General features: G+C 32.7%; 1 protein-coding gene, 2 non-coding genes and 1 pseudogene across 7 annotated transcripts in view; all 4 read left to right on the top strand.

The window, feature by feature from the left end:
- Window positions 1-27875, top strand: part of LOC117214943 — a 215204-nt gene that overhangs the window by 59003 nt on the left and 128326 nt on the right. For all 5 annotated transcript variants that reach the window (XM_033461322.1, XM_033461325.1, XM_033461321.1 and 2 more), the window contains exon 2: window positions 16236-16438. In XM_033461322.1, the coding sequence (XP_033317213.1) occupies window positions 16236-16438 (203 nt within the window). The remainder of the gene's footprint in view (window positions 1-16235; window positions 16439-27875) is intronic.
- On the top strand, window positions 6199-7168 carry LOC117214947 (annotated as a pseudogene).
- Window positions 15039-15110, top strand: Trnap-ugg. Its single transcript has one exon. It is a non-coding gene; the product is annotated as a tRNA-Pro (tRNA).
- On the top strand, window positions 15413-15484 carry Trnap-ugg. The gene has a single exon. It is a non-coding gene; the product is annotated as a tRNA-Pro (tRNA).

Below are 27875 nucleotides of genomic sequence, written 5' to 3' on the forward strand. Positions count from 1 at the left end.
TAAAAAATAAAGAAAAATCCATTAAACACCGAATGATAAGGTAACGACATTTTATTTACATCGAGTTTATATTCTTGCAGAGGCACAAACACAGTTTTAAGAGAAAATCTCATTTCTTGGAAACTTCGAAAGAAGACAATTTTCGTTTGTAATTTTTCTTCACCATTTTTCGAAGAATAGGAAATTAGATTTTGTTATATGTAACACAGTTTATGAAGAGCCACGACGAGAAAGAAGAGGTGAAAGTTATAAATGAACTGTTCGAAATGCTACAAAACACAGTGGCATTTTCGATTTCATGTATCGAATAACGTTTAAATGTGTCTGTTCTGTATACAAACTCGCGTTGCTTGTAAATAGAGAAAGATTGTTGTGTTTTGATATTGGAGAATAGATTGTCATAATATGGATGTGAATTGCAGTAAATTGTTGGACAATTAAATATAAATTAATGTTTTACTTTATTGTTATTTCATACAATGAAGTCATTATATAGTTTTGCGAATAGATGATCACCATTCGCTTGTAATTTTCTATTATATATGAAAGAGCTCGCTGACGAAACTTCGCGTTTCATTCAAAGACAAAGAATCGAGCTAGAAAGTTACATTAGCCGTCTCTTGAACCGTCACGTGTCAGTTCAGCGTTTCGTTCTTTTCGTGGACAAAGCGCTCGATCTCTTTTGATCTATTCTCTGGTAAAACACGTGTCAACGTTGTCAAGAAAATAGTTACGTTATGAGAAACACCATCATTCGGTTAATAGGAAATGTGATTGCTTAAGGCAATTTTTATGAATCACGAGTTCAATGTAAGACGCAGTTTTTCTTTGTCAAGAAAATAAGCCGTATTATTATCCTTATTAACCTTCAAGGAAATAAGTTCAGAGACATGGTATAGTAGCCAGGGTATATACAAGTATGTGTGTGCATGATGCACTTACTTTTAAATTCAATTAACTGCGTTGTGAAAAATCTAATTTCTTTTCTTTTCTACCTGCTGTTCGATCGCATATAATATATTTAATAGATTTAAATATACTTTGTTTGTACTTTGTGATATAAACGTTATAATTACAGACTGACTTTTAAACTTTTACTTATAGTAATAATCAACTTGCTAAATTGCATAAGCTGAATAACAAAGACTCTTTGTAGACAGCACTGTAAGTGCCAAAAGTAAAATTTTTTAACGGAGAAAGAAACTTCTCTGATTTAAAATTATTTCCACAATTTCTGATTATTTCGTCTTATTATTATGATGCCCTTAAGAGTACGATAATCATGAACCGCATCACAAAATTTTCTACTAAAATTTTGCGCTAATGTAGATAAAGTTCATCAGAAAAAGTCACCGTTTAGTCGTAGAGAAAACTGAATGTGCCATTCATTTAAATTTGGAAGCACCGTAAGTTCCATTCCTATTTGTCCCTGATGACTTGTACGAAACCAGAAAATGTACTCTCTTCGAGATGTTCTTTTTATTTTTATTATAGAAGTATATTTTCTACTGTCACGAGTAAAAATTGTTATAAAATTATAGAAAAATTCACGTTGTTTTATACAGAGGCGATGTTGGACTTACCGGTGGTATCAACTTTTAACATTGTTAATAATTATTTACAAATGGAGATTGCTCTTAACTTCTACGTCACAGTGTTCTCATTGGCATGTGACGTTACACGATAAAAAGCATTTTTTAATTTTTGCAGGACTTTTTTAATTGAGCATGGACTTTCCCCATTTATATGGTCACCAATGTATATATTTGTCTAATGATATTATTATAATCAAATGATTTCCGAGAGATACAAATAGCATGATACGAAGTTATTTAAAATATAATTACACGTCAAAGACGATTATCAACAGAAATTTCGAAACGTTGCAGTAATGTACGTTTTCTTGTTGTATATTATCTTTGCATATGTTATCTACGATAGTGTCTTGTACATTACGTAATCATATCAGGTGGAAGTTTGCTTAGTTATGTTATTAACGACGTGATTTGTACGCGATCAACGTATAACGTTATATTCTTTTTCCTTCCGTTCAGAAGTCGAATAGAATAACAAGGAAATTACACCTACGATTCGTATGATTTAAAGCAGCTCAAACACTGAAAATGGCATTGTAACACGCGTGCCATAAATTTACAATGTTCGCATAATGTATAATGTATAGTATATTTCCTCGACATTGAAATTCGTATGGAGACACCAGATAGATATTTTGGATAGATCGGTAGAATGTAAAACAGATAGTAAGGTTGATATTACGTTTACATATACAAATAATCATTATAGAAAGATTTACGTATTATTACGATTACGATTTTATTTATTTTATATCTTTCTTATTGGGTCGTCCCAAAAGTTTCTTTCGTTTTATAAGGAAATAATAGATGCACAACATTTTTTTATTTATATTATTTTATTGAATTATGTATGATCTATTTTGTAGTAATAGAACAGAATTTGATCATATGTAATTCAATAAAATAATATAAAACAAAAAATGCACTACATTTTATTGAATTTATTTTTTTGGAGCACATTATTATTTTATTGAATTATGTATGATCCATTCATTTTGTTCTATTACTACAAAATGGATCATATGTAATCCAATAAAATAATATAAAACAAAAAATGCAGTACATTTTATTGAATTTATTTTTTTGGAGCACATTATTATTTTATTGAATTATGTATGATCCATTCGTTTTGTTCTATTACTACAAAATGGATCATATGTAATCCAATAAAATAATATAAAACAAAAAATGATAACATTTTATTGAATTGTATTCCTATTGCATATTATTATTTTATTGAATTGTATTCTTATTGCATATTATTATTTTATTGAATTATGTATTATCCATTGATTTTGTTCCTTTACTACAAAATGGATCATACATAAGTTAATAAAATAATAATGTGTAATAAAAATAAAATTCAGTAAAATGTGCATTTTTTCTTTTTGTTTTATACTGTATGATCCATTCATTTTGTTCCATTACTACAAAATGGATCATATGTAATCCAATAAAATAATATAAAACAAAAAATGCATAACATTTTATTGAATTGTATTCCTATTGCATATTATTATTTTATTGAATTATATTCTTATTGCATATTACTATTTTATTGAAGTATGTATTATCCATTGATTTTGTTCCATTACTACAAAATGGATCATACATAAGTTAATAAAATAATAATGTGTAATAAAAATAAAATTCGGTAAAATGTGTATTTTTTCTTTTTATTTTATATTGTATGATCCATTCATTTTGTTCCATTACTACAAAATGTATCATACATAATTCAATAAAATAATAATGTGCAATAAAAGTAAAATTCAATAAAATGTTGTGCATCTATTATTTCTTTATAAAACGAAAGAAACTTTTGGGACAGCCTAGTAGAATCGATTGTTATATTCTTCTTTAATTATATAACTACCTCTTTTTCTTTTAATCTTAGTTATACTTTATCTACGTAGTCAAACAATTGTGTTACATTGTGATCAAAAGTTTAATATTATTTCTATCTCAGTTCGACTTTAAATAGTATAACTAGTTTGCTTGACGTAATTTAAACATAACTATAGAGTAACTCGCGCGTGAATATTCAAGTTCATTTAAAATTCGCTTTCTTTATTTAATCTATCTACATATATATCTATTTATACATTATTCTGGCGTCTGTTCGAATTAATCTTCAGAACCTTCTTTTAAGTTTCTCCAGCTTCGTGTGAAACTGGATGGATTTTGATGCATTTTCATTATTTTAAAGAGCGTTTCACGAGTAAGGTTTAGATGTTTGACTTTAAAGAAAGATTCTAAAGTATGAATCACTCGCGACATGAGCGTTAGAGGGTCGAGCCAAAAGCAACCAAAAATACAAACAGTAGACAATTTGCGGATATTCGCACGAGCGACCTTCTTCGCTTCGATCGTGTTTTGTTTATAATCGCTGCCACGATATAGCTACAAGACACGACCTTCTCTTCCAAGCAATGTCTTTCTCTTTTCGGCGTGCGTCATGTCACAAGCTTCACGACTCCGCTGCGTGATAGCCGGGCGCTGTCTCACAGGTCGCAGAACGTTTACCGAGCCAATAGAAGTTCACAAAACATTATTATCGTCAGTCATATTATTAACACATTGGTCGTCCAGCGTGATTCGGTTAAGTTTCCTGCGGGGTCCAATTCGACCGTCGGTACGTAGGACGTAAATAGAGCGACCAGCGGGAATTCATTGTTTATCGCCTTCGATTCATTGTAAAGAAAAGATTATTTAGTTCTGAAATGGAGAAAGCGATAAGTTTTCCAGGTAGACTATTCCGAGGGATCTCAGATCTTTCATTTAGTCGATAAGCATACTTGTTTTTTTTTTTTTTTTAAAGATGTTTGTTAAACCCAAGATACAATTTTTAAATACATTTTGGTATTCACAATAAACGGCGAATTTTTGTAGTGATGTTTTAGGCAAAAGTACCGATACGCAGATAAGCATACTTGTGAGACGTACATCAGTGATTTTTTTATCCTCAAAATGATCAGTGAACGAAGTCTACAACTATTGTTCGAAGTTCCCAAAATCACCCCTAGTGTGTTTCGAATGTTTTGACAATTACCATGCGACAATTACAGCATAATGTAATACTTTATCTAGAATATAAATTAATAAAAAGTATGGTATAATATATTTTTAATATTTTTGTGTTGTATATCCTATATATAATATCCTATATTTAATTAATTGGAACAAGAAGAGCGTCATCCATACTTGGGTGACGGGACCCCCACGGAAGTACACCCGTCACATAGATATGGGTGACGCGGCGACCAACGTGTTAAAAACAATTATATAAGACCCCGAACAGATGTCAGTTACAACTAACAATGACTAACAATTATTTTTTATAATTTTACATTTTATATACAACAAAAATTCTATTACATTTTATATATGTCAGTGGTATAAATATGCAAACTTCTTGAAAAGTGGTTGTCGAGAAGCATTCGTCGCTACTTTAGCATTCAATAATTTGCCTTATGGTGAACCTTGACCTTACAAAATTATTCCTAACGCATTTAAACTCAGCATTCAATGGATACTTGCCTTTTCACTGAAGTATCAGATAATCTGGTTTACGAAGATCCATTCGTTAAGTACGTTTCTGTAGCGTATCTAAAGTGTTTTATATCCCTTCATCCGCTTCGTGTATTTATAATATTTCGCGTAGAAACAGCGGCGATTCGGCTAAGCACGACCATAATTTCGACAAATTAAGTCATCACTGTCGAATCTTATTTATAGCGGCGACACCGAGAATAAGTGGTACTCGTTCTTGTTGCATCAATTGTTATCTTCGTCGTTCCTCTTCGTCCCTGATGACCTACACACCCAGTAAATGGGGCAAAGAGCAAGCCAAGAGTCGAGGATACACGGGTTATCTCATCGAGATCTTTAGAATGAGGTCACGCCGATCGCAATTTATCTAACGCAGATCCTCGTTCATTGGTACGCGCGACGATTCAAACTTTTGTTTCTACCTTTCTTTCACTCGTGCGAGATTCCTTTGGAAACGAAAGCGTCGCTAACGCGGAGAAAATCGTGTGCCTCCATTGATGATCTCTCAGCTGTATCGCAGTATTACGTAACGTATCCGAAATTCTCACGATCGTTCGTGGTTATGTGAATGTTTCTACGTTTCAAATTCTCCTCTGTTATCCCGCGCGAATAAAATATTTAGATCGATTGCTAATCTTTGAGAGCTGACGTAATTGAACGATGATGCAAGATACTTCTAACGAGTGAGAAATGTAATTTCAAGTATAGAAATATATCGGTATCATATCATATCGATAGAACAATATATCAATCGATCGAATATAAACGATATATTAGTATCTACGTATTTTCTTTATATAAATTTATTATTTGCGACAGTAATATGATTTATCATTGACTGTGTTATGACTCGTAGATTTAAAGTGCGTCAGAGTATCACAGCTCTGAAGTATTACAAGTTAGAGAAGAATTGAAGTAGAAGGGTCGGGCAAGTCCACTTTTTAAGAAAATCGTACTTGTTCAAGCTTTGTGTAGTTTTATACATTGTCGAGCGATCTATGCAAAAATCAGACAAGTTTAATACGTTCATAACGATTTTTCGACTTACCCAATATGATCTTTGGAAAGAAGAACCGACCATGTCCAGGACTTGATCAGCTTTTGTTCTAAAATATCGCAATGGTGGCGCTAATGTTAATCTGTCAGCCAACGTGCTTCGAATGTTTGGTAAACTGTTCTGTTAATTGCGTGTCTTTCTTCCTGTCGATTCGAAATGTTTTCGGACGAACAGTAATCGTATCGGTCATCGGGAAGTAAACATGTGCCAACGAGAGACGACCAGTGGTTTATCTAAGGAACTGTTTGTGGAGCACGAAAGAAAGTGGGGCAAAAATAAAGATGTGAAAAAATATTACATTTCAAATACCCGACATTTTAAAACAGCGGAGGAGATGGGCGTATTTTTCAAAAATGTAAGAGTATCATTTCTTGTATCATTTGCCGTACTAATGCCTTTCTAAGGCCAAAATATTAATTGCTTAAACGAGTCGTATTTAATTCAATCTTATTCAATTTTTCGCATCATTTTTAAAACCTGCTGTTGCTCAGCTTTTACACCAAGATCCTTAATTTCATTAGGAAAAATGTAAATGGTTTGGAACAGTGCGTGACATATCATGCGTGTGCACTTGGGAAATAGCAAAAATAGTTTTCGAAGGTTTTAAGGATAGTTCTATATTTTTAAATGTAGCTGCAAATTTTTCCATAAACCAGCCGATGCATTCTCCTTTTCTCTAGAAAAAGATATCGATAATTTGTCGTATGAAAGACGAAAGAAACGAACGTATAAGAATATCTTGTTACATATATTTTTCCTCGCCTTTAGTTAAAATATCTTTTAAGCCAATCAATTAATTTTGTATTGTAGTCGGTAGTTTTCGTAGCTCGCGAACGTTTCGTGAGTTTTGGTTCGAGGATCTCCTTGTTATCGAAGAAGATAAAAACACAGATATTATAACACGTACGTATATTGTGTATTGAGCACAAGTTTTTATGAAATGCTTATAGCACAATTTGATTAATGAGGTTTTCTCAAGATCGCATATCCATCTGAGTTTGCTATAAGAATGGCGATTAACGCGCTGCCTTGGGAAGAAACGTGTACATTTGTAGAGATTAGTTTGGTATTTTTACGTGAAAGTGATTTATTTCCGTGCACTTTCGAATGTTTCAACATCTGTTGTTAATCTTTCTGGATCATGAAACATAAATACTGGTAAGGGAAACATTAACAATGGATACCTGTTTTATGCTTTGCTTAATAACGTGGGAAACAATGCGATTCGTTTGATTTAATTAATCTATTAAAATTTATTCGTTCCGTTTTTCCTCTTTCTTCTGAGAATTTCATAAGAATTGAAATCTTTCGAATCTGTAGTCTGCTCTAGTTCATATTTGTTGCTTTGTATATTTCATATACAATAATTTCTATCCAATTGTATTCTGTGTATAATTATATTTTTACCAAAGAATAGTTGTAAAATGTACAAGTAATGAAGGAACAAGTAATTAATAATAACAATAAATTTAAGAAGCATATGTTCGAAAATAAGTAATCAATTTTAAACAAAGAGTACAGTTTTCACACTGTTATTATTATTGAAATATTATTTGAAGAAACCACCTTCTTGTAAAGAATATTTAATTAGTATATTTTTGATATCTTGTTAATTTGGAATAACTGAATGCATAATTATGTAATTTAATAAACATTGTATATAAAATGGTCCAGAAAATGTGTATGTTTTTTATACCGAAGTATATAAAGTATTATATAGAGTATTTGTTATTTCATCTGTATAAAACAATAGGCAAATTTTAATGAAATATCAGTAAAAAGAAGAGAATCTGAATGGATGATAAATGGCATTTACAATAAATTTTCACAAGCGATGTAATAATTGGCAGGATCGCAGAAATTCCTTCTAAATGTATTCTTTTAAAATATATATTTTGTTAATAAACATTATATACAAAATGGTCCAGAAAATGGGTATGTTTTTTATACCGTAGTATATAAAGTATTTGTTATTTCATGTGTGTAAAACAAAAGGCAAGTTTTAATGAAATATCAGTAAAAAGAAGAGAATCTGAATGGATGATCAATGGCATTTACAATAAATTTTCACAAGCGATGTAATAATTGGCAGGATCGCAGAAATTCCTTCTAAATGTATTCTTTTAAAATACATATTTCGCTCGTTAATTTTACTCCGAAGTTTTGCGAAAATTGAATTTGCTTAATGGTTCTAATTTTTTAAATTCCGATAAAATTCAGATAAATCTCTCGGGAAATATGCTTTGCGTGTGTGCATTTCGAAAATGACATCGGTAAAAGTTATTTTGCATAAGATATTAACGTTAGATAAGAACGTAATTACTGGTCCGTTGTCGATATTCATCGTAGAATTTTGATAATTTATTCGCTAAAAACTTGAATAATATTTTTGTACTTTTACAATTTTGTTTTATGAACAAACCATATTGTATATTATTTTGACCACTGACGAATACATATATTTATATTTATATAAATAATATTAAATATATATATATATTTATATTTGTCAGTGATCAAAATAATATACAATATGGTTTGTTCATAAAACAAAATTGTAAAGGTATATACATATGCATCGATAAAAACTGCAAAATTTGCAAACTTTGCAAAGAACCTGCAAGCAATGTGATTCTAAATATTATTGTAACAGCTGCTGTAATGATAAATGAGCTTTTCTATTGCATTTAATTAGATCTACATTATATTATATTAGGTCGTCCGAAAAGTTTCTTTCGTTTTATAAGGAAATAATGGATGCACAATATTTTCCGTTTTATATTATTTTATCGAATTACGTACGATCCATTTTGTTCTATCAAAATAAAGATCAAAAACGTTCGACAGATTAGGTTAGGTTAGGAAAAGACGTGTCTGTAAAAGAATGACAATTTTCGTACAACCTAGTATCAATAAAATATCAATAAAATTAAAAAAAATATATATATATATCGATCATATTGCTTGCAGCTTTTATCGATGCGTTGTCGTCTACTTTCGAGTCTGTTCGATTCACCTCGATGTTAGCAGATTAACACGTAGAAAGTACCAAGCCTTAGCTCAATCGCGCGTTAACTGAAGAGAAATACGTTGAAAGTTTCACAATGTCACATCACGTTATGGATGTAAAGGGAAACGTCCACAACGCGTAATGGTATTTCCACAATGTCAGAACATGTTGTGTGGTGGTGCGGACTCACGAGACAAATTTCGCTTCTTCACAATTTTTAATATTCGATCTTAACATGTGCGTGCAGTAAAGTAAAGAGCAGCGATCCATAAAATCATACGAATTTGTCTTGTCTACTGCCACATAAATATTTTGCTATGTTTATTTAGGACAGACATATGCATTTATGTTCACTTCCATTTGTATTTCTTTTCTCCTAACTAGCATTTCTCGTGCAAATGTAAACATGAAATTCTTTATAGATCGTAAACTGAAGAAATACATACACAATAAATCGTATTATTTATCGATTATTAAATAACAGATCAACGAAACGATTGATTATCGACATATCGATTAATGGAAAATTTAAGCATAATTCCTTGCAATTAGTATAATCAATGTTTGGTAAACCAGAATTCGTATTACATTCGTGTTCAAAACTGTCTATAAAACGAATATTCGTAAGACAATTAAAACATCTCTCTCTCTCTCTCTCTCTCGTATGAAAATAAAATCGATCAATTATTCGAACAGCTCGTGTCGTGATTAGCTTGTACAGTAGTTGTTACTACTGTGATTAATTGGTACTATAATATATAAATAAAAACTAACTATCTAATTATTTAGTACTTTAACTTCTACCGTACAAACTATTTGCCACTATCTTCAAACCCTGCTATTTTTTCCTATCTCCCAGCATACATTTCAGATTCTGAATATTTTTCACCGTGTCACGTTTTAGCATAAAATTACGAAATCCTTTGTAAGTGGATTTTTCTACACGGAAAAAACGATGGAGGATTCCCGCGTGGTTTCTAGATGGAGAAAGGAAGAGTAGGATTATACAAACGGGAGAAATATTTCCACGCAAGCCACACAATTGTTGTCCGGCAAAGAACTATGGTATTTACTTACCCTTAAGTGTACAAGCGTATCGACGAGAATTTTCATTTTTTCCTCCCCGGTCTTTTCTTCCGTTCGCTCGTTTTTTCTATTTTCTTTCGTGCATCGACATGGATTTAACGAGGTACCCTTTTCATTATGCGACGCAAGAGGTCGGCTTGCTTAATGAAGAGCGGGTACGTTGGTCGACGTTAATTGGGCGACGGGAGCTCAAAGCTCGAGAGCTTAACTCCGTCGCGCAAAACCAACGCCCCTGCTCTTTTCAAGCTCTTCGTAGCGAATGCCACATTGTTGATCGTCGTAGAACCGGTTCGCTTGAGCACGCTGTGCAAAACTTGGCGAAAGATGAATTTTTTCCGCGACACCCGCCATTCTTTGCGCTCCTCCCGCCGTTTTTCACGGCGAGCTTCGGCTTCCTTGTAAAACACGACTGCCGCAAGCTTTAGTATGTAAAACTTGGTACGTTCGTCCATGCTTCTACAGATCAGGGCTATCCTTTATGTCTGACCTCTTTTACCACGAAATTCTACCTAGAACGAATGAAAAAGATGGACATTTTTTTGGGGATAAAGCGCTAAAGAATTTCACAATTTAGTTCTATAATTTATATTTTTGCACGTAATATTCGTTGAATATGGTAGTTTGCAATAATTTTAATAATTCAGTGAATTTTTATAAGATTCGTTTAATAATCTCATTATTAGGATTAATTGGGATTAGTTTATTACATTAGATTGTTAATTAGAAATAGATTTAATACTCTGGTGGATATCTGTGTTATGTTATGCAATGTTATGGAAATGTGGGAGGAGTAAAGAACATATTTTCCGTGTTATTAACAGTACATAATATTGTACGTATAGGTGCAAAAGAATGTTTTCCTAGATTTTGGGTAACAAAACACGGAAATTGTATCGTAATCTATTAATCTTTGTCACGTCGCTTAACTTGGACTATTTATACCAGAGAGTTTGATAGTGCATCTGAACGACGAAACTACATTTGAATATCTTCATTTGAATATTTACATTTGAATATCAAAGTTGTGCAACGCTCAAATTCCTTAAACACGAAATACCTTAACCCGTGGTTCACCGATTAAATTAATCCATGAACTACAGAATTTACTACGTGTCGAGGATATTTCACGTTAAATGTATTTTGATAATAGAAATCTCCGTTATAATTAGACGGCAAATATTCCTATCGTAAATTACGAAATAGATTTCCAACTCATAGTCATAATGTTTTCATGTTTCATCACTAAACATCAACTGAGTATAGTTTCGCCTCGACGAAATTCCATTTTGGGTACAGTCTTACGTCACATCTGTCCGAAGAAATTTATCAAAATATTCTTGGAACCGGTTAATTGAAACGAATTAATTAAAAATCCGAAGGCCTTTTCAAGTGTATTATTTTATGGGTTAGGACTAGATCTCTACGATGTAGATCTCTACGATGACGAATCTACTGCAAATGTTTATGCAAATTGGTATTTTTATAGACCTGATTAAATGGTATCTATCCGGCATTTCATCCACTAAATATTATATCAAGCACTATACTTGGGATATTTTATAAACATAGTATCGCATGTTATGATATTTCCTCGGTCAATTATTATATTTGCTCTTAATTGGAAAAAATTATAGATGAATCATGTTGTAGCTATAATTCATATTTTATATGATAAGGAAGCAAGTAGAGCGTGACATATTAACAGTTTAGTAACAGTTTCATATAATTCATAATTTATAATCTGCACCAAGTACCAAAACATTAATAAAAATCAGAGGTACCTTGAAACTTTAGAGCAGATATGTCCATCTACGAAATATGCTATTATATAAAAACAATGACGTAATTAATGTTATAATCATTAACATCTTTTAGAATGTTCGAGATTATTGAAATGAAAGTTTACTAAAATGTTCGACAGAGCGACAAAAATACGTCTATTCCGAAAACCCAATGAAAATATAGTAATATAATGTTACAGTAATAATAATAATAATAAATGCAATAATAATAATAATAAATACAGTAATATAAAAATACGAAAGCCGCGATTATCCGACGTGATGCGCAAATTCGGATAATGAAAGGTCAATTAACGTTTATAAATCGTATAATAAAATCATAGCAAAATGTTGATAATGGAACATCGTACACGTACTTAGGTTTAACACATTGCTTAATCGGTTGGAAGTTTGATTAGCTGATTTCACAATATCTCCACTATCTGTCCTACTCCTCGCGTTAAAATTCGGGAAAAGAATAAAATTATGGTAAAATTCAAATCACCTCGGGTAACACGGAACTTCGGTTACACGGGACTCGAATAAGCGAGACTCCACTGTAAACCGTGTAAAATTAATTAATAATATATCGAATTTAAAAATTCGCCGTATGTAAATTTTCTTGGAATTTTATCATATGCAACGTACAAGGTATAATCTGTGCAGTTTTGCTATAAGAAATTTTAAATTTCTTTTGAATATGCATAATAAACATTCGCGGTTTCGCGATGAATCGACTGTCCGAATTAGGAAGAACAATAGAACGCATCGTTTAACGACCCGATGGCCTGCAAAGGGCATCTGTGCCAATTATCTTTCCTTCACGGAGATGCGTTTTAATCGCCTGCTCTGGCTTCTCCATGGAATTAACAGACGTTGCACTGCATGCCAGGCCGATTCAATTATTCGACCTCGTAAACACTGCGCTCCTGTCCAATGAACGTTCAACTACTTTACAAGATTTGTCATTGTTACCTCGATGTCACGAACACACGCTGCTCTTCGCGTATTTCTGCGATAATTAACTGGAAATCTTTCTACCTGATTGATCGCCTCTTTCCATCTACCAAGCGCGCAACTCTCTCAACAGTCTGACAGTTACAAAAGTCGATAAACTTATAACGGGGCGTAAGACGAATGCGTACGGTGAAAGAGAGATAAAGTTACGAAAATCAGAATTTGTTTCCTCTTATGGCTATCGTTAGTTATCGACATTGTGTTCTTTTAATTTGTACATAATATTAAATAATAATACTACAAATAATAATAATAGTACGTAATAATAAATAATTTGAAGAAGAAAATTAAGAAGGATGCTCTTTAGTGGCATACAATTCTTCTAATTGTAAGCGAATATAATAAGAACTGCAGTATGCAAACTACTTAATGTCAATTGTTAGAGCATCGAGAAATTAATGATCGTTGATATTCTAATATTATCGATCCGTACACTTTCATCTATATGAAATGTTCATTACTCAAAGTACCTGGAAATAAGATATTATAGATAGCAGATGATGGACATCGTGTTAATTAGTTGCTAAACTTAGAAAATTGCTGCGAAATATTTCTAATTATAGATACGTCTTATCGAAATTAACTTCTATAGATAATGAGTGTGATAAATTAGAAAAAAATTTCCACGATTAATTCTTCTAATATATAATATGCAGTATACTGTGGCGTATAAGTTAATCTAATGACAGATAAAGAAATTGATGTTTCAATGCCATTGTGATGCATCGTTTCTAAATAAGTGAAGCGTCAAATTGAATTTTAAGCTTCAATTTTATGCTTTTAAGAAGCCTTAAAAATATTTTGTATATGTTCAAGGAAAGAAGTCCTCTTCTTCTATAGTTAATAGGTGTGATAAATTAGAAAAATATTTCCACGATTAACTCTTCTAATATATAATATGTAGTATACTGTGGCGTATAAGTTAATCTAATGACAGATAAAGAAATTGATGTTTTAATGCCATTGTGATGCATCGTTTCTAAATAAGTGAAGCGTCAAATTGAATTTTAAGCTACAATTTTATGCTTTTAAGAAGCCTTAAAAATATTTTGTATATGTTCAAGGAAAGAAGTCCTCTTCTTCTATAGTTAATAGGTGTGATAAATTAGAAAAATATTTCCACGATTAATTCTTCTAATATAGAATATGTAGTATACTGTGGCGTATAAGTTAATCTAATGACAGATAAAGAAATTGATGTTTCAATGCTATTGTGATGCATCGTTTCTAAATAAGTGAAGCGTCAAATTGAATTTTAAGCTACAATTTTATGCTTTTAAGAAGCCTTAAAAATATTTTGTATATGTTCAAGGAAAGAAGTCTTCTTCTTCTATAGCTAATAGGTGTGATAAATTAGAAAAATATTTCCACGATTAACTCTTCTAATATAAAATATGTAGTATACTGTGGCGTATAAGTTAATCTAATGACAGATAAAGAAATTGATGTTTCAATGCCATTGTGATGCATCGTTTCTAAATAAGTGAAGCGTCAAATTGAATTTTAAGCCAGAACTTTATGCTTTTAAGAAGCCTTAAAAATATTTTGTATATGTTCAAGGAAAGAAGTCTTCTTACTAGAAGAAAATTTTCTTTCAAACAATTAATCGTTCCCCTGTAATTTCCTATTTTATAGAAAGTACGTCTTACTTATATTCGTTAAAAGTAGCAAACTCTTCGCTTGAAACTTACATGCGTACGAAACGTACGTATTTCGTAGAATATACGAAATATATGCACGTAATAAGCATAAGATATTCTTATTGGAATAATAGCAGTGTAAAAGAGTCTAACAAAGTACAGTTTTTGAAATGTCTCGTCTTTATTATTTAGGATATGATATTGTTTAATTTTGACAACGAATTAACAAGGGAAAGAGATTTTATAAAGTAAAATTCTTCTCAGTCAGAATTTTGTATCCCGAAATCTGTTCCGCCAAGGGGCTCAGTGGTCTAGGGGTATGATTCACGCTTTGGGTGCGAGAGGTCCCGGGTTCGAATCCCGGCTGAGCCCGTGTACTTTTTCGCAACTTTTTTGCAAAAATATATTTTTTGCATACAACATTCTCTCTAAACATAAGAATCATCCTCGTAATGTTTTTAGAAGTAAAGTTGGAAGAAACGATCAAAATTATGTTGAGATGATGTTTTTCTTCTTTTATACGTACGTTTATATTTACGTATAAATGTTTTTGTTATAATTGGATCGTTTTGACGTAGGTAGGTAACACGTGGAAAGAATAATTTGGAAAATAGTAGAATTTTTTAGTACGAGCTTCAACTTGTGGTGAAAGTATAGCAAAGAACAAACAGAACGGCTCAGTGGTCTAGGGGTATGATTCTCGCTTTGGGTGCGAGAGGTCCCGGGTTCAAATCCCGGCTGAGCCCAATTTTTTTTCCGCGAATTTTTTTTTTGTTATAAATCGCGCTTTCAATAGCTTTGTAATATTTCTATTTTTTTTTTTTTGTAGAATTCCGCATATTTTCTCAGGACATCGAAATGAATTTGTAACATGCGCGTTTTTTAACGATCAATAACAATAATCAAGCAGCTCCTCTCACATGTTTCGTGCTTTTCTAGAAATTTTAATTCGCCAAAGAAATGGATATTTTACAATTCTGATATAAATACCTACGGTATTAAATTTGCATTTAATTTTTACTTCATTTTACTGATACTTTCCAATTTCCAGAATATTTCCAAGACATATGACTCTGAGTGTTTTAATCTGACCATATGTAACAATAATAAAATAATATAATAATATTATAGAATAAGATAGTAATAAAAATAATAAAATAATAATAGAATACAATTTGTACGCTAATACGATTTCATGGCGATAATTGAACATAGAATACACCCAATTGTCTAAGAATCATTAATTAATCACCACCGAGTATATTTTCCTTCAGACGAAACAAATAAATGTAGAAATGTCAGAGAACCTGTTAAATTTCAAATGATCGTCAAACGCGGTGTTTCTTTTATCCGGCAACACTCGGATCGTCGTCGCAGACAAAGCGCGTCGTTCCCATTGTCGCTCGTTAACATTATTATCAACTCATTGAGAATCAGTATCGTCCTGTGATGCGGGTGCAATTGACTAAAAGCATTGTTGTTTATCTATTATTCCAGGCCCAGCACCATGGCGGCTGAGGAGGGTGCGCTGAGTGGCGGACTTGGGGCGAAATTAAAATGTCCAACCCCTATATCACGCTTGAGGGTGGAGAAGATCGAGGGTGGTCTCATGGTAGCTGGGGTTGTAATAGCTGCGAACTGCCAGATTGCTCTTCCGGCATTCGGCTTTCTCTTCATGCTCGTCGGCGCTGTGCTCACTGGTTTGTATCTTCCTCATTGTTTCCACCCACTCAACTACCTACATAATATCGATATTCTATATTTGCCGGCATTGTACTCTGCTTCCAATTGTCTGCTAATATCGGGACAAAGTGACGAACGACAGATCCTTGACCGTTGTTAACGATTTCGTGAAAATGTCCTCGTATCAAACGAAGCAGCTGCGCGCCAACATGCCACAACTACTCGTTCGTATCGAGCATCGATTAGAATTGTTTCGCTTGCCGAACAGCAAGAAACGGTTGAACGCTTTTAACCTAATAGATGTTTGCTCTTGTAGTTAAAGAAACAGCGTGAGATTATGTCCTACAATTCCGTCGAATATACGGCGCCTCGCGAAGCTATTTTACCAACATATCGGATGCGTTGTATGAAACTTTTTAAAAATTTCGTGATTACTGTAACGAGACGCGATTATCTTGATTATAATTGGAACGTTTGAAAGCGAACAGAAAATGCATACTGAAGTTACAAGACATTTATTGTAAATATATATAGACTTATTGATATTGTTTATTGGTATACAATTTGAATAGTATTCAAGTTCATTCATACAGTTCTTAAATATATATTCATTAGCAACAATTATCGTCAGATGGTCTCTCTACATATGGTGGCTTATTAATACAAAGAATAATGGGCTGTTTTTTTTTTTTTTTTGAGATTTAAAGTTTATTGAGTCCAAGAATACAGTTTTAGGTACATTGTTCACAATAAACGGTGAATTTTTGTAATGGTATGTTAGGCAAAGCTACCGATATGCGGCGGTACGACGTAACCATGCTGTATTATGTGTCGGTGCTTTACGTTTTTCGTTGTATGATACAGTTTTTGGATTTAAGCCGCTGGGGAGCGGAGCTGAATAATGGGCTGTTGAAACACGTTGGTGATCTTTGCGAAGTGTATGCTTCCAATAAATATGTCGCAATTTTTATATGCATTTTCAGGTTCATTCAGATTTTACCAACGTAATCTCGATAGTCGTATCTCGTTCTGGAGCTAATGAAATTTCAGAATTCTACAATATGTATAATATGTTGTACAAATTGTATAAAACGAACATAAAATGTTTCTAGGAACGTTCGAATAGTTTCGTGAGCCACTGCATACGACGTTAAAACATCTTTTGAATCGATGATTTACCTAAGATCGATAGTTTAATGAATATTTTTGGAGAAGCAACGAGTTACATCGATCGATGCATCAAAAAGTACATCGCTGGGTATACACAATAACAACGATATTGTTTCTTAGTAACAGAATATTCTTTCGATAACAAGCAGGAAAATAAGGATGCATAACAACGAAACATTTTCTTTTCAAGAGGATATTAAGCTGTTGTCGTGTTATCGATCGCGAAAACGTCGAGAACCTTAGACAAAGACTTTTCTTAAACTTATTTTGATAAGAGGAAACAGCGAAGTCTAGCGAACATTCACGAGCAAATGACCGTGTTGCAACGTCTTCTTCTTCGCCGTGACTTCTCCAGTTCGTAGTATAATATTCACGTTGTTAGTTCTTTCATAGACGTTTCAACGTCTCTTTGTTTTCTTCGCGTTGCTCTTACGTTTCGTGCTTTCCGTGTTCTTTCAATCGAAATTTTAACATTTGTTAAATTCTCGTCGCATAGTCGTCTCTTTTGTTTGATTGCTTTTATGCTCTCATCTAATTTTACTGGAATCAACGAGCGAGCATTAAACTCTACGGAAGATAAAAATATCGATGTTCGATAGAAACAAATGGAATTTCCTGCTCTGAATACATTATTTCAAATACATATCGATATTCGATTTTCTTTGACTGCTTGATTATTCTTTCGTTCATTATGTCGTTATATTCGTATCGTTTGAAATGATGTTTCAAACGTGCTCTTATCTTTCGGAAAAAATATTTCAGTTTAAAGTCCAAATTCATTCGTTTCGAACTTTTGTCCACAAGTTTGCTTGTTTTCTTACGTGAAAATGTATCGAGTACGTAGGCAGTTTTTTTTTTCTCGTAATTATTGCTTATGACAAGACGGATTTTTATGCATTTGTGGGAAATTTGAAGTTGCAAAATTGTGCAAAATCTACGCGATATGAAAAAGCGTATCAAATATGCAAAATGTGGCGGTTTGCGTAACGTTTCGTAGGTAGACATTTTCCACAGAGACTCTATTTTTCAAATTATTTCAGAAACCCGAGTTTGCATTAAAATCTCTTGTTTACTGACGACATTAATATTCAGTGCAGTAAGCAGTCGATATAATGAAGACTAAACAAATGCAGAAGCGTAATAAACTTGCGTAAGCGATGGATCGGTATCTTGAACTCGTAATTCAATGCAAAATAATTGTTGCACCGTGGCGAAGAGTGGCTCGGTACTTTCCATTTCGGAGAAAGTGCACAGGATGCACATGATTCTCGAATTATACGAGAAAGTTGACGAATACATCGATATACGTATATCACTGTTAGTATAAGCAGTAGATTCATACTATACGCAAATACGAATATTATACGCGTACAATAAAAATATTTTTTCCATGCGTCAATCTCAGCATCAGCGAGAGGAATATATTTTTTAGCCGACTGTTCACAATTACGTCAATCGCTATAGTAGGTTATTAACGACTCAGTGGAAATTATAGATTGAAATAATTAGTTATAATTAGTCGAAATAATAATTACAGCGTCATAATTTTTCGGCAAGACTAGTCTGTTTTGAAAATGTTAACAATCGTAATGTTTAATTAAAGCGTTCTAGTCTGAAATCTTTTACGCTGGTGGAATTACCATTAAATTATGATCTAACAGCAGCAAATTTGTTGCGGTCTGAGATGAGATATGATGCACGGTAGTTTTCGTATTACATAACACTACATATTATAGAGCGCGTCGTCAGAGAACTATGGTTAGATTAACATTCTGTCTATCATAATTCTCGACATTCTGTTTTAAGGAATGATCAAAGATTAACTTGTTTCGAGAGAATTAAACGTGAGCACAAGCTATGGGTTAGGAGCCAGGATGTTCAAGCAAATACGTAGCAGCTGCGACTTTATATTTCATTCTCTCAAAAAAAGCTGCGTTTCCAATTTCTCTGAAATTTACTGAATCTCTGAAATCAGAAGTGTAAAGTATTTTTTTTTATATATTTAATTTAAGGTATAACGCTGGATTACTGTGAGCAGTATGTGTGTGTATGTGGCTGCAAAAATTCAATTATATGTATTGTAAATGTTGATTCATGCATGGATTGTGGTGTGAGTGGGAGAGAGACACGACAACCATTTTATTTAAACGTGGGTGGACAGCGATATTCTGCCTTTTTTATTTTTGTTTGGTTAGTTGCAGTCACTTTTTAAAGAGTAACTCATAGAGGCATAGGCTTGGTTTCTCCAACAAGAAATAAATAAAATAAAATAATAATTGTTAAAAGAATTATTATATGTAATAATTTTTCGTTATGTTATTTATATTTATTTTATTTAGTTATATTATATTTAACGTTTTCGAACGTTTCGTTCTTCTTAAATTTTAAAATCGTGGAAAGAGTTCAGGCTTGTACGAATATTTGTTTTTACATTTCATATAAATGTACCATGTACATGTGTGCAGGTATGTGAAAGTTCACCACGAAAATTTTTTCCCAGCCTTTGGTTTACTTTACAACTTGCTTGCTGAACTTCGTTTCTTTTTGTTTGAACGTTTGCAATAGTAGCGAAGTTTGTTTTCAGAAGGGAAAGAGAATGTAACATTTTCAGATAAAAGTGACATTTGTTTTTCTTGCTTTAACACACTGCATCCACTTCAAAAGAGTGTAATAAAGTTTTATCGTTACTGTGTATATTTTCGTACGTGTTATATTGGACGTAAATAGTCATTCATGCAAACTTTTCTCGTGGCTGGAGTTCGGAAAGCACAACTCGCAATGCGTACGACTGTGAAGCAGATTGCAGCTCGAGACGTATCTGATTTTTACGCGGAAATGAACTTTTCCTGGAATCTTGAAACAAGAAAACCATCTCAGGAAATTGCACCAACTTCCGCCAGCATTTTTTATGCTGTACATCTCATAAATAGTTAAGCTGTTAGTTCTTTGCGTTTATTCATAAATGGCAGATTTGTGAGAAAAATAGAAAAGATAAAGATACGATGTTCTGATTACATATTTTAAGTTGTAAATGATATTTAAGCATTTTTAAATTGATCGCTGTAATTCCTTCAACATAATAATTATAAGGAGATATATATATATCAATGTTATATAATATAAATAAATAATATATTACAATGTATTATAATGTATAATAAACTACAGGATAGTATCATTAAAATATAAAAACGAAAAATTTCCTCAAGTTTTTAGCGAATTCAGAGCCCAAAACTATAGAATTTTCCAAACAGTAAAAGTAGTCATATCTTATAATAATGTTATTGACGTTGCAAAGTGTTCATGTAATTTTCCTATTATTTTGTATTTTATATATTTTGTGTTTTAATAATCCCATTGTAATACATTGTAAGTCATTGAATTTATCTCACTAATCGTTTTCATATAACGCAAAGAAAATTATACGTAGCTGACAGTTAAAAAATATTCATGTCTTTTTTCCATTACGCAAAAAGCACACGGAACATTAGAAAAATTGCTCGGTCTGCCGTGAAGCTTCTATCTTGTTTATAAATTTATTGCTCGTGGGAAAGTGGTGAGAATAAAAGTAGCTGACGAACCCTATGTATATCGAAGCAGATAATAGCGCGATTTTCCTCCTCGATGAAGATAACGGCGCCAGAAAATTCTTTGCAAGATACCGGGGCGTGGAAAATTTAATTTTCGATATACGCCAGCCTGACGAGACCCTCGTAAATCAGTTGCCAGCCAATCTAATGTATGCAGTGAAAATTCAGAACGAGTAATTCCAACGTCTAGCAACTTTCGAATGAATGTCGGTTTCTAATACATTTCGGATTATAATTCCATACGTGCGTGCAAGCTTGATTACATGCTCTCTCGCGTAAACTGAGATTTGTTATTCAACGTCTTTTTCATTTGGTGTTCTGCAGCTTTCTATCGTAGACAGAGAAACGCGTATTGCACGAAATAAATGCTTCTTTCATGGAAACAGATGGAGAAGAAAGCATTGATAACAGGAATATTTTTCTTTTTACGTGGAAACGTTTATTTTCAAGTATGTCAGATTACGTCTCTCTTTAATCTCGTGCAATGCAGCATAAAATTAACGAAAAGAATAAGATATACCTGCGACCTAGAGATTTTCGAGAAGATTTAAAAGGACAGATAAGATCAGATACAGCTGCAAGCAGAAAATATCCCGTAATTCAAATCTCTTTAAACGATGATATTTACTTGAAGTATTTCGCAAACTAATTATTTCTCGATCGCTTTACCTCGATCATCGCTTACGTAAAACAATACGAGGAAAATATTGCAATTCTCAAATGCACACGCGTTGTGCATTATGCTGCACCCGCAAAATATTTGTGATCTTGCAGATATGATATTCTTTGCAATTATTCATCTTTCTCTTCCAACGTGTTTCTTGATTATATTAAGGAAGAGGATATGATACGTTTACGCTTACATGGACTACTGTGCATAATATCAATAAGGATGATTTAAAAGAGCAGATAAGCAAGAAAACATATTCTTTTTCCTTCTGTTGAATTATGTATTTTTACTTTTACATCCGCTTCTATTTTCTTCTCATTATTATTATTATTATTATTCCTTTCTCGATGGGAGATATGATTTTTGGAAGCTTTTTATATTTTCCTAATTTCTATAGGATTCTTTCGATAAAAATTGTTAATGGTATTATTAAAAAAGAATTTTTGGAATAAGCGATCAATTGAATTAGTATTCATGAAATTTCACTTTCTACTCTTCTTACTGATCTATCTTGGATGCATAAGTGTTTCATGAATAATCACATTATATTGATATCGGTAACGTATACTTCAATATTTGGTAATTATGGCTATTTAGATTTCATAGGTAATTTTAATAAAAGAAGATACAACTTGAAAATATGTTTCGTTGCACTTTAGCAAACTGAAAACGTCGTTTTCTTATCTTTTGTTGAACTGTATATACATACGTTTAGAAAAATATATATATAATAAATTATATATTATAAGAAAACAAAAAAATATATAAAATATAATATATAGAAAATATATATATCTAATAATGTAAATCCCTAGGGGAAATTGAGTTTATTTTGGGAATAATTAAATTAAATACAGTAGCAGTTAATAACAAATCTACTACAAATTTTACCTGGAAAATGGAGAATCGATTTTTTAAGTCCTAAATTACCGTTCTTCTCCATTCAGCCATACCATTCCATTCAGCAAATTACTGCTGGTAAAACAAAGGAAAGGTAGAAAATGTCGATTGGCGCGTAGTTTGGATTCTATAGAATTTACATATATATTTTTTTAATCTTCTTCAGTTCCATTGTTACTATTCAAAAGTTAACGTTTTATTCGTTTATTATATACATTTCTTAAAGATAAGCCTAATATCTTCAGATAACTAATTACCTGTTCGCAATATTTGATCATTATCGTGCTACATGATCGGTATATTAATCCGATGAAGTTAGTTCGTAAACTCCAGATTAAGCTAAACTTGAGGTTAAGTAATAGCTGTGGGGCACACATAACGCGGATAGCAGTCTTCCTCGAAGCCATATTGTCATTACATCATGAAACGAGCGTAAGGAAGTATAATTCAACTCTTTCTCGACGAGTCGTGTCAAGTTTGCTCGTTACGTAAACTGTGTATGTTAATGTACAATATAACGTGTACACATTTCATTCAATTGTCATGCCTTTTTAACGAGCGCAAGGTAAAAAGTAGACGGATTCAGTTGTAAATATATTTTCTCCACTTTGTCAACAAACAGAAAAAACGAACGCAACTTTGCTTTTTGTGAGACATCTGCCGATTGTCGGTGATGCAAGGTGAAGCATCTCGTGTAATATCGATGTTTACCTTAGAACATCTCCATACTGCAACTCATAAAATTAAGCAGAAGCTCTACAACAAATTCTGTTTCTCAAACAGAATTCAATCTGATGACTTACGAGTGCATTGATGTAACTCTTGCAGGAAAATGTGATTATGAAAGAACAGGGTGTTAACGTACAATGTGTATTTGCTTCTGTTCGTTACTTTTCGTGCATTACGTGATTCATATGCATATTAAAATCTTCTTTTTAGCCACTGAGTAACGTGAAAGGAATAAAAAGTGAATTTTCTATTATTTTCTTTATAGCACATACCGAAACTAATGCACTGACAAAATTTATAAAATTTATAAAATTGCGAATGCATTGTTTTATCTGTTGAAAAACAATGTGACTATTAAGGTACGATACTTGTCTCCGTGTGTTATACTTCACATATATTACGTGTGTACTTCATCTACTTCGTATTAAAGTCTTTCTTTTAGCCATCGAGTAGCATGAAAGCTATAAAATCTTCAAAAATGTGCCATATTTGCTAAAACTTGCCATATTGTCTCAGAAATATTGCTATTTATTAAACCCACCTTTTTATGAAAATTAATTCAATTAGAATAGAATAGAATAGAATTATTTATGCTACAAGATACAATAGAACAATAGCCTTGCAGCCTGCACGTAAACAACTAAAAAAATAGACATAAACTTACTCATAACCAAAGACACATACGTAATAAATAAATCTTAACGATAATATCTACCTACGTACAGTGTTGTGAATAATCACAGACTCAAACACGCTTCCCGTGTTATTTTTTCGATATTTTCGAGAAACTACTTATCCTGGCTGGATATGTTAACCCCTTAACCTACGATTTACGTTCGAGAATTTTGGGCCGAAAACGTAAACAAGCTATTATACAGGGTGATTAGTAACTGGTGGTACAAGCGGAAAGGGGGTGATTCTACGCGGAAAAAAGTCGAAAATATAGAATATACATTTTTTTAAATTTTTTTTTTAATTTTTTCATCGAGACAACGATCTACAGCGAAAATTCAAAGTCGATTTTCTCGAAAACAAAGCTTCAAACGAAAAATTTTTATTCTATATTTTCGACTTCTTTTTTCGCGTAGAATCACCCCCTTACCGCTTGTACCACCAGTTACCAACCACCCTATATATTATATTATATATTATATTTGGCCCGATCATCGTAACACGGGCTATGCCCGTAATATTTACGTATGGTCCGATCATCTACTACGGGCTATGCCCATAATATTTACGTTTCGCCCGATCATCGTACTGCGGGCCATGCCCGTAGTTGTAGGTTAAGGGGTTAAGTGAAGTTGTTCTTGTAAAAGATAAATTGAACTCTATAAAACTTTCGTAAGGGTGATAGAAGACAAAGCGACAATTTTTCAACGAAACGATGCTCCTATATGTACAACCGCAACTACAACGAAGTGGTTTCACAATTTCGGGATAGAATTATTACGATGACCAGCATTGAGTGCTGATCTGAACCCGATCGAGCACCCGTGGGCAATTCTAGCGAGAAAAAAGAATAAAATCCGCGTGGGCGGATATTCGAAAGGGAACTTTAAATAGGTTAGTGGATAGTGTACCTAACGGATTAGTAGAAGTAATCAAAAATAGAGAAAAATCCATTAAATATTGAACGAAAAGGTAATAAAATTAACGTTGAGTTTATACTCCTTCACAGCCAAAGAGAAGAATTTTCAGAGATTTCATTTCTTCCAGACCTCTGAAGAAGAGAATTTTTGTTTGTTGTATCTTCAGTTTTGCCGTATCTTATAATACCAAGTTGTATAAACAATTTCCTCAAACTTGGTTTCGGTATTACGAAAAATCTAAAAATAGGCTTCAGTTTATAATTATTCACGGTATTGTTCATCTGTATCTTAAATTACTCTCTGTTTTCTCAATTCAATTCTCCTCTCCTTCCTCCTTTTCTGCCTCAATTTTTCGATATAATTATTTCATTTCATAATATATCGTTTTCGTTACAATCGAATAAAACAAGCTTAATTGAATATAATAATATAATTAATAATTAAGCTTCGGGGCTTCCAAAACTCCTCTCTACATTCAGACAGTAAAATAAAAATTTCAATTTCATCGAGAGACGATTACTCCGCAGGTGAAGTTAATTTTAGCAGATGCCTAGACGTCAATATCAAGGGTTAATCAACGTCTCAACAGAGATACGGCTTTTGCGAAATGGACAAACACGTAGGAACTAGGAAACACGCGTTATATAGCATAATGCAAACGTTTACCATTCCAAGCTCGGCATTCTCCGGTGATCTGACGGAAGCCTCTGTCGCATTCGCGGAATTCGATTAGTTATGTCGAATAAGAAGCCTTGTTTCTAGGCTGAGCTGGTAGTCGATGTTTGAACGGTCAAGTCATTGCGACTGATCGATTCGAAGGAAATTACCGCGTCGATCGAGTTACACGGACGACGAATAAACGGTAGGCTTCTTACGAAAGAACAATCGAAGATTGTTCGTACAATCGACAAACATCAGTCGGTGGAAATTATACAGAAACGAGGAGTCGTTTCTTTTTTACCTACGAATTCTCGATACTTATTACGCAATGCTGTTACAAGTCACAACGAAGCGACACTGGCTACACGCTGCCGGCGTTTTTTCGTTTCAATGCAATCGATATGTCTTGTACGGATACGGCCACGTAATTCCTTTTTAATCCTTCATTCGTTTCCCGATCCACGCGAGCTTAACCTTCTGCCAGAAGCCCTCTTTTCTGCTAAAACCTGATAGTAAATTGATCCCACTATAGTTCGCCTTGTTATCAAAGAATAACATTTTAAACGTTTGGTGCAGATAGACCGTGAACGTTGACGAAAATTCATATTTTTATAAATGCAGCAGAAGCAGCGAAATTTGAAAAGAGATTCGTTCGTTGAACAGTATAAGCTGTGATCTCAATATTTTCTATATTTTTGATTTTACATTTTTGTATTTTTACATTTTCGAATTCTCTATAAATGTATAAATATCCGTAGCCTTATTTTATTTAATTACAGGTAATAATTACAAGTAGAGAGCTGTTAGTGATAAAAATACGTTATCGATATAGCAATAGCGATTGAAAATTATGAAAAGTATAAAAAATATTGAAAAATAGAGAGACACGATAAAGGTTGTGAGTGTTTAAATAAAATACAGAAATATGTTTCTGTTTTATTTTACGTCGTACAATATCTGGATATTACATTTACAAAATTATTGTTTCTCGAACGATCAATATTCCCTTTCTTTTATTTTTGCAATAGCCAATTTGAATGAACTTAATTTATAAACTTCACGTTCTAAATAAGTACAATTTACTTGCAACATTTTCTATAATTCTAATTTTTATCGTCGTACTGGTATTATAACGCGAGCTTTCACGTTCATCAATATTAAATGCTGTGAACTATTAAAAATATAAAATTCCATTGGCTTTAATATTTTCTATATCAGATTAAGGATATTTCTCCTTAAAAAGGCTCATCCTATGACAAATTACGTAGCTATAACACGACGATTAATAATAGCAATTGGTATGGCGCGTTTAACGAGTTTTAATTTTCTATTTAAATTCTATTACTTTGTCTTTGTCAATATACATAACTAATGGAAATGCTTATTTGCATCGCAAATGATCAGTAGGTTCCAAGAGGATCGATTTGCCTATGCCAACCCGACATCTTATAAATAAAATATGTAGATGATTTATTACGCGCCCGTATAATTCAGAATTAATTAGCCGTTAACAGCCGCGCATAACTGGCTTACTATTTCTTTTCCTGCTTCTTGTTGCTGTTTAAAATTTATTTCATTTTACCAGACCGCGCATTTCCATATACCAATACTTCTAATCGAAGGCACATCAGGAAACGCATATTGAAATCATAAGTCGAAAAATCGTCTGCGATGTAATTTATGACAAAAGAAGTGACTTTGCATAGTCTACCGAGTTTCGACATAAAATAGTCAGTTGTGCAATGAGTTTGTTCGACTTTGATACGTTTCGAAAAATATTACAGCAACTTACGCTTGTATTTCAATCATTTAATGACAGCAACGAACAAGCAGGAGAAAAAACGAATATTACGACTATTTGATACAAAAGTATCACTTGTTATTCTCTAGATCAGATTACAGACTTTCCTCGAGGCAGAGCAGAAAAATTGGATTTAGGATTATGCATTTAACGCTGGAACTACCGATAGTTAGCACGGAGTTATTTCTACCAGTCAGTCAAAATGACAGTAGAAATTACAGAAGAAATTCCATGTTATGTACATTTTTGGTATTATCAATCTATCTGGGATCCCTAGATGAAGGTTGACACATTTATAGAATTGTAGAACCAGTCATTTTGGCCGGTGTGGCATTTCTAGTG

Source organism: Bombus bifarius, unplaced genomic scaffold (genome assembly GCF_011952205.1).
Source record: "Bombus bifarius isolate JDL3187 unplaced genomic scaffold, Bbif_JDL3187 scf7180000009275, whole genome shotgun sequence".
NCBI lineage: Eukaryota > Metazoa > Arthropoda > Insecta > Hymenoptera > Apidae > Bombus > Bombus bifarius.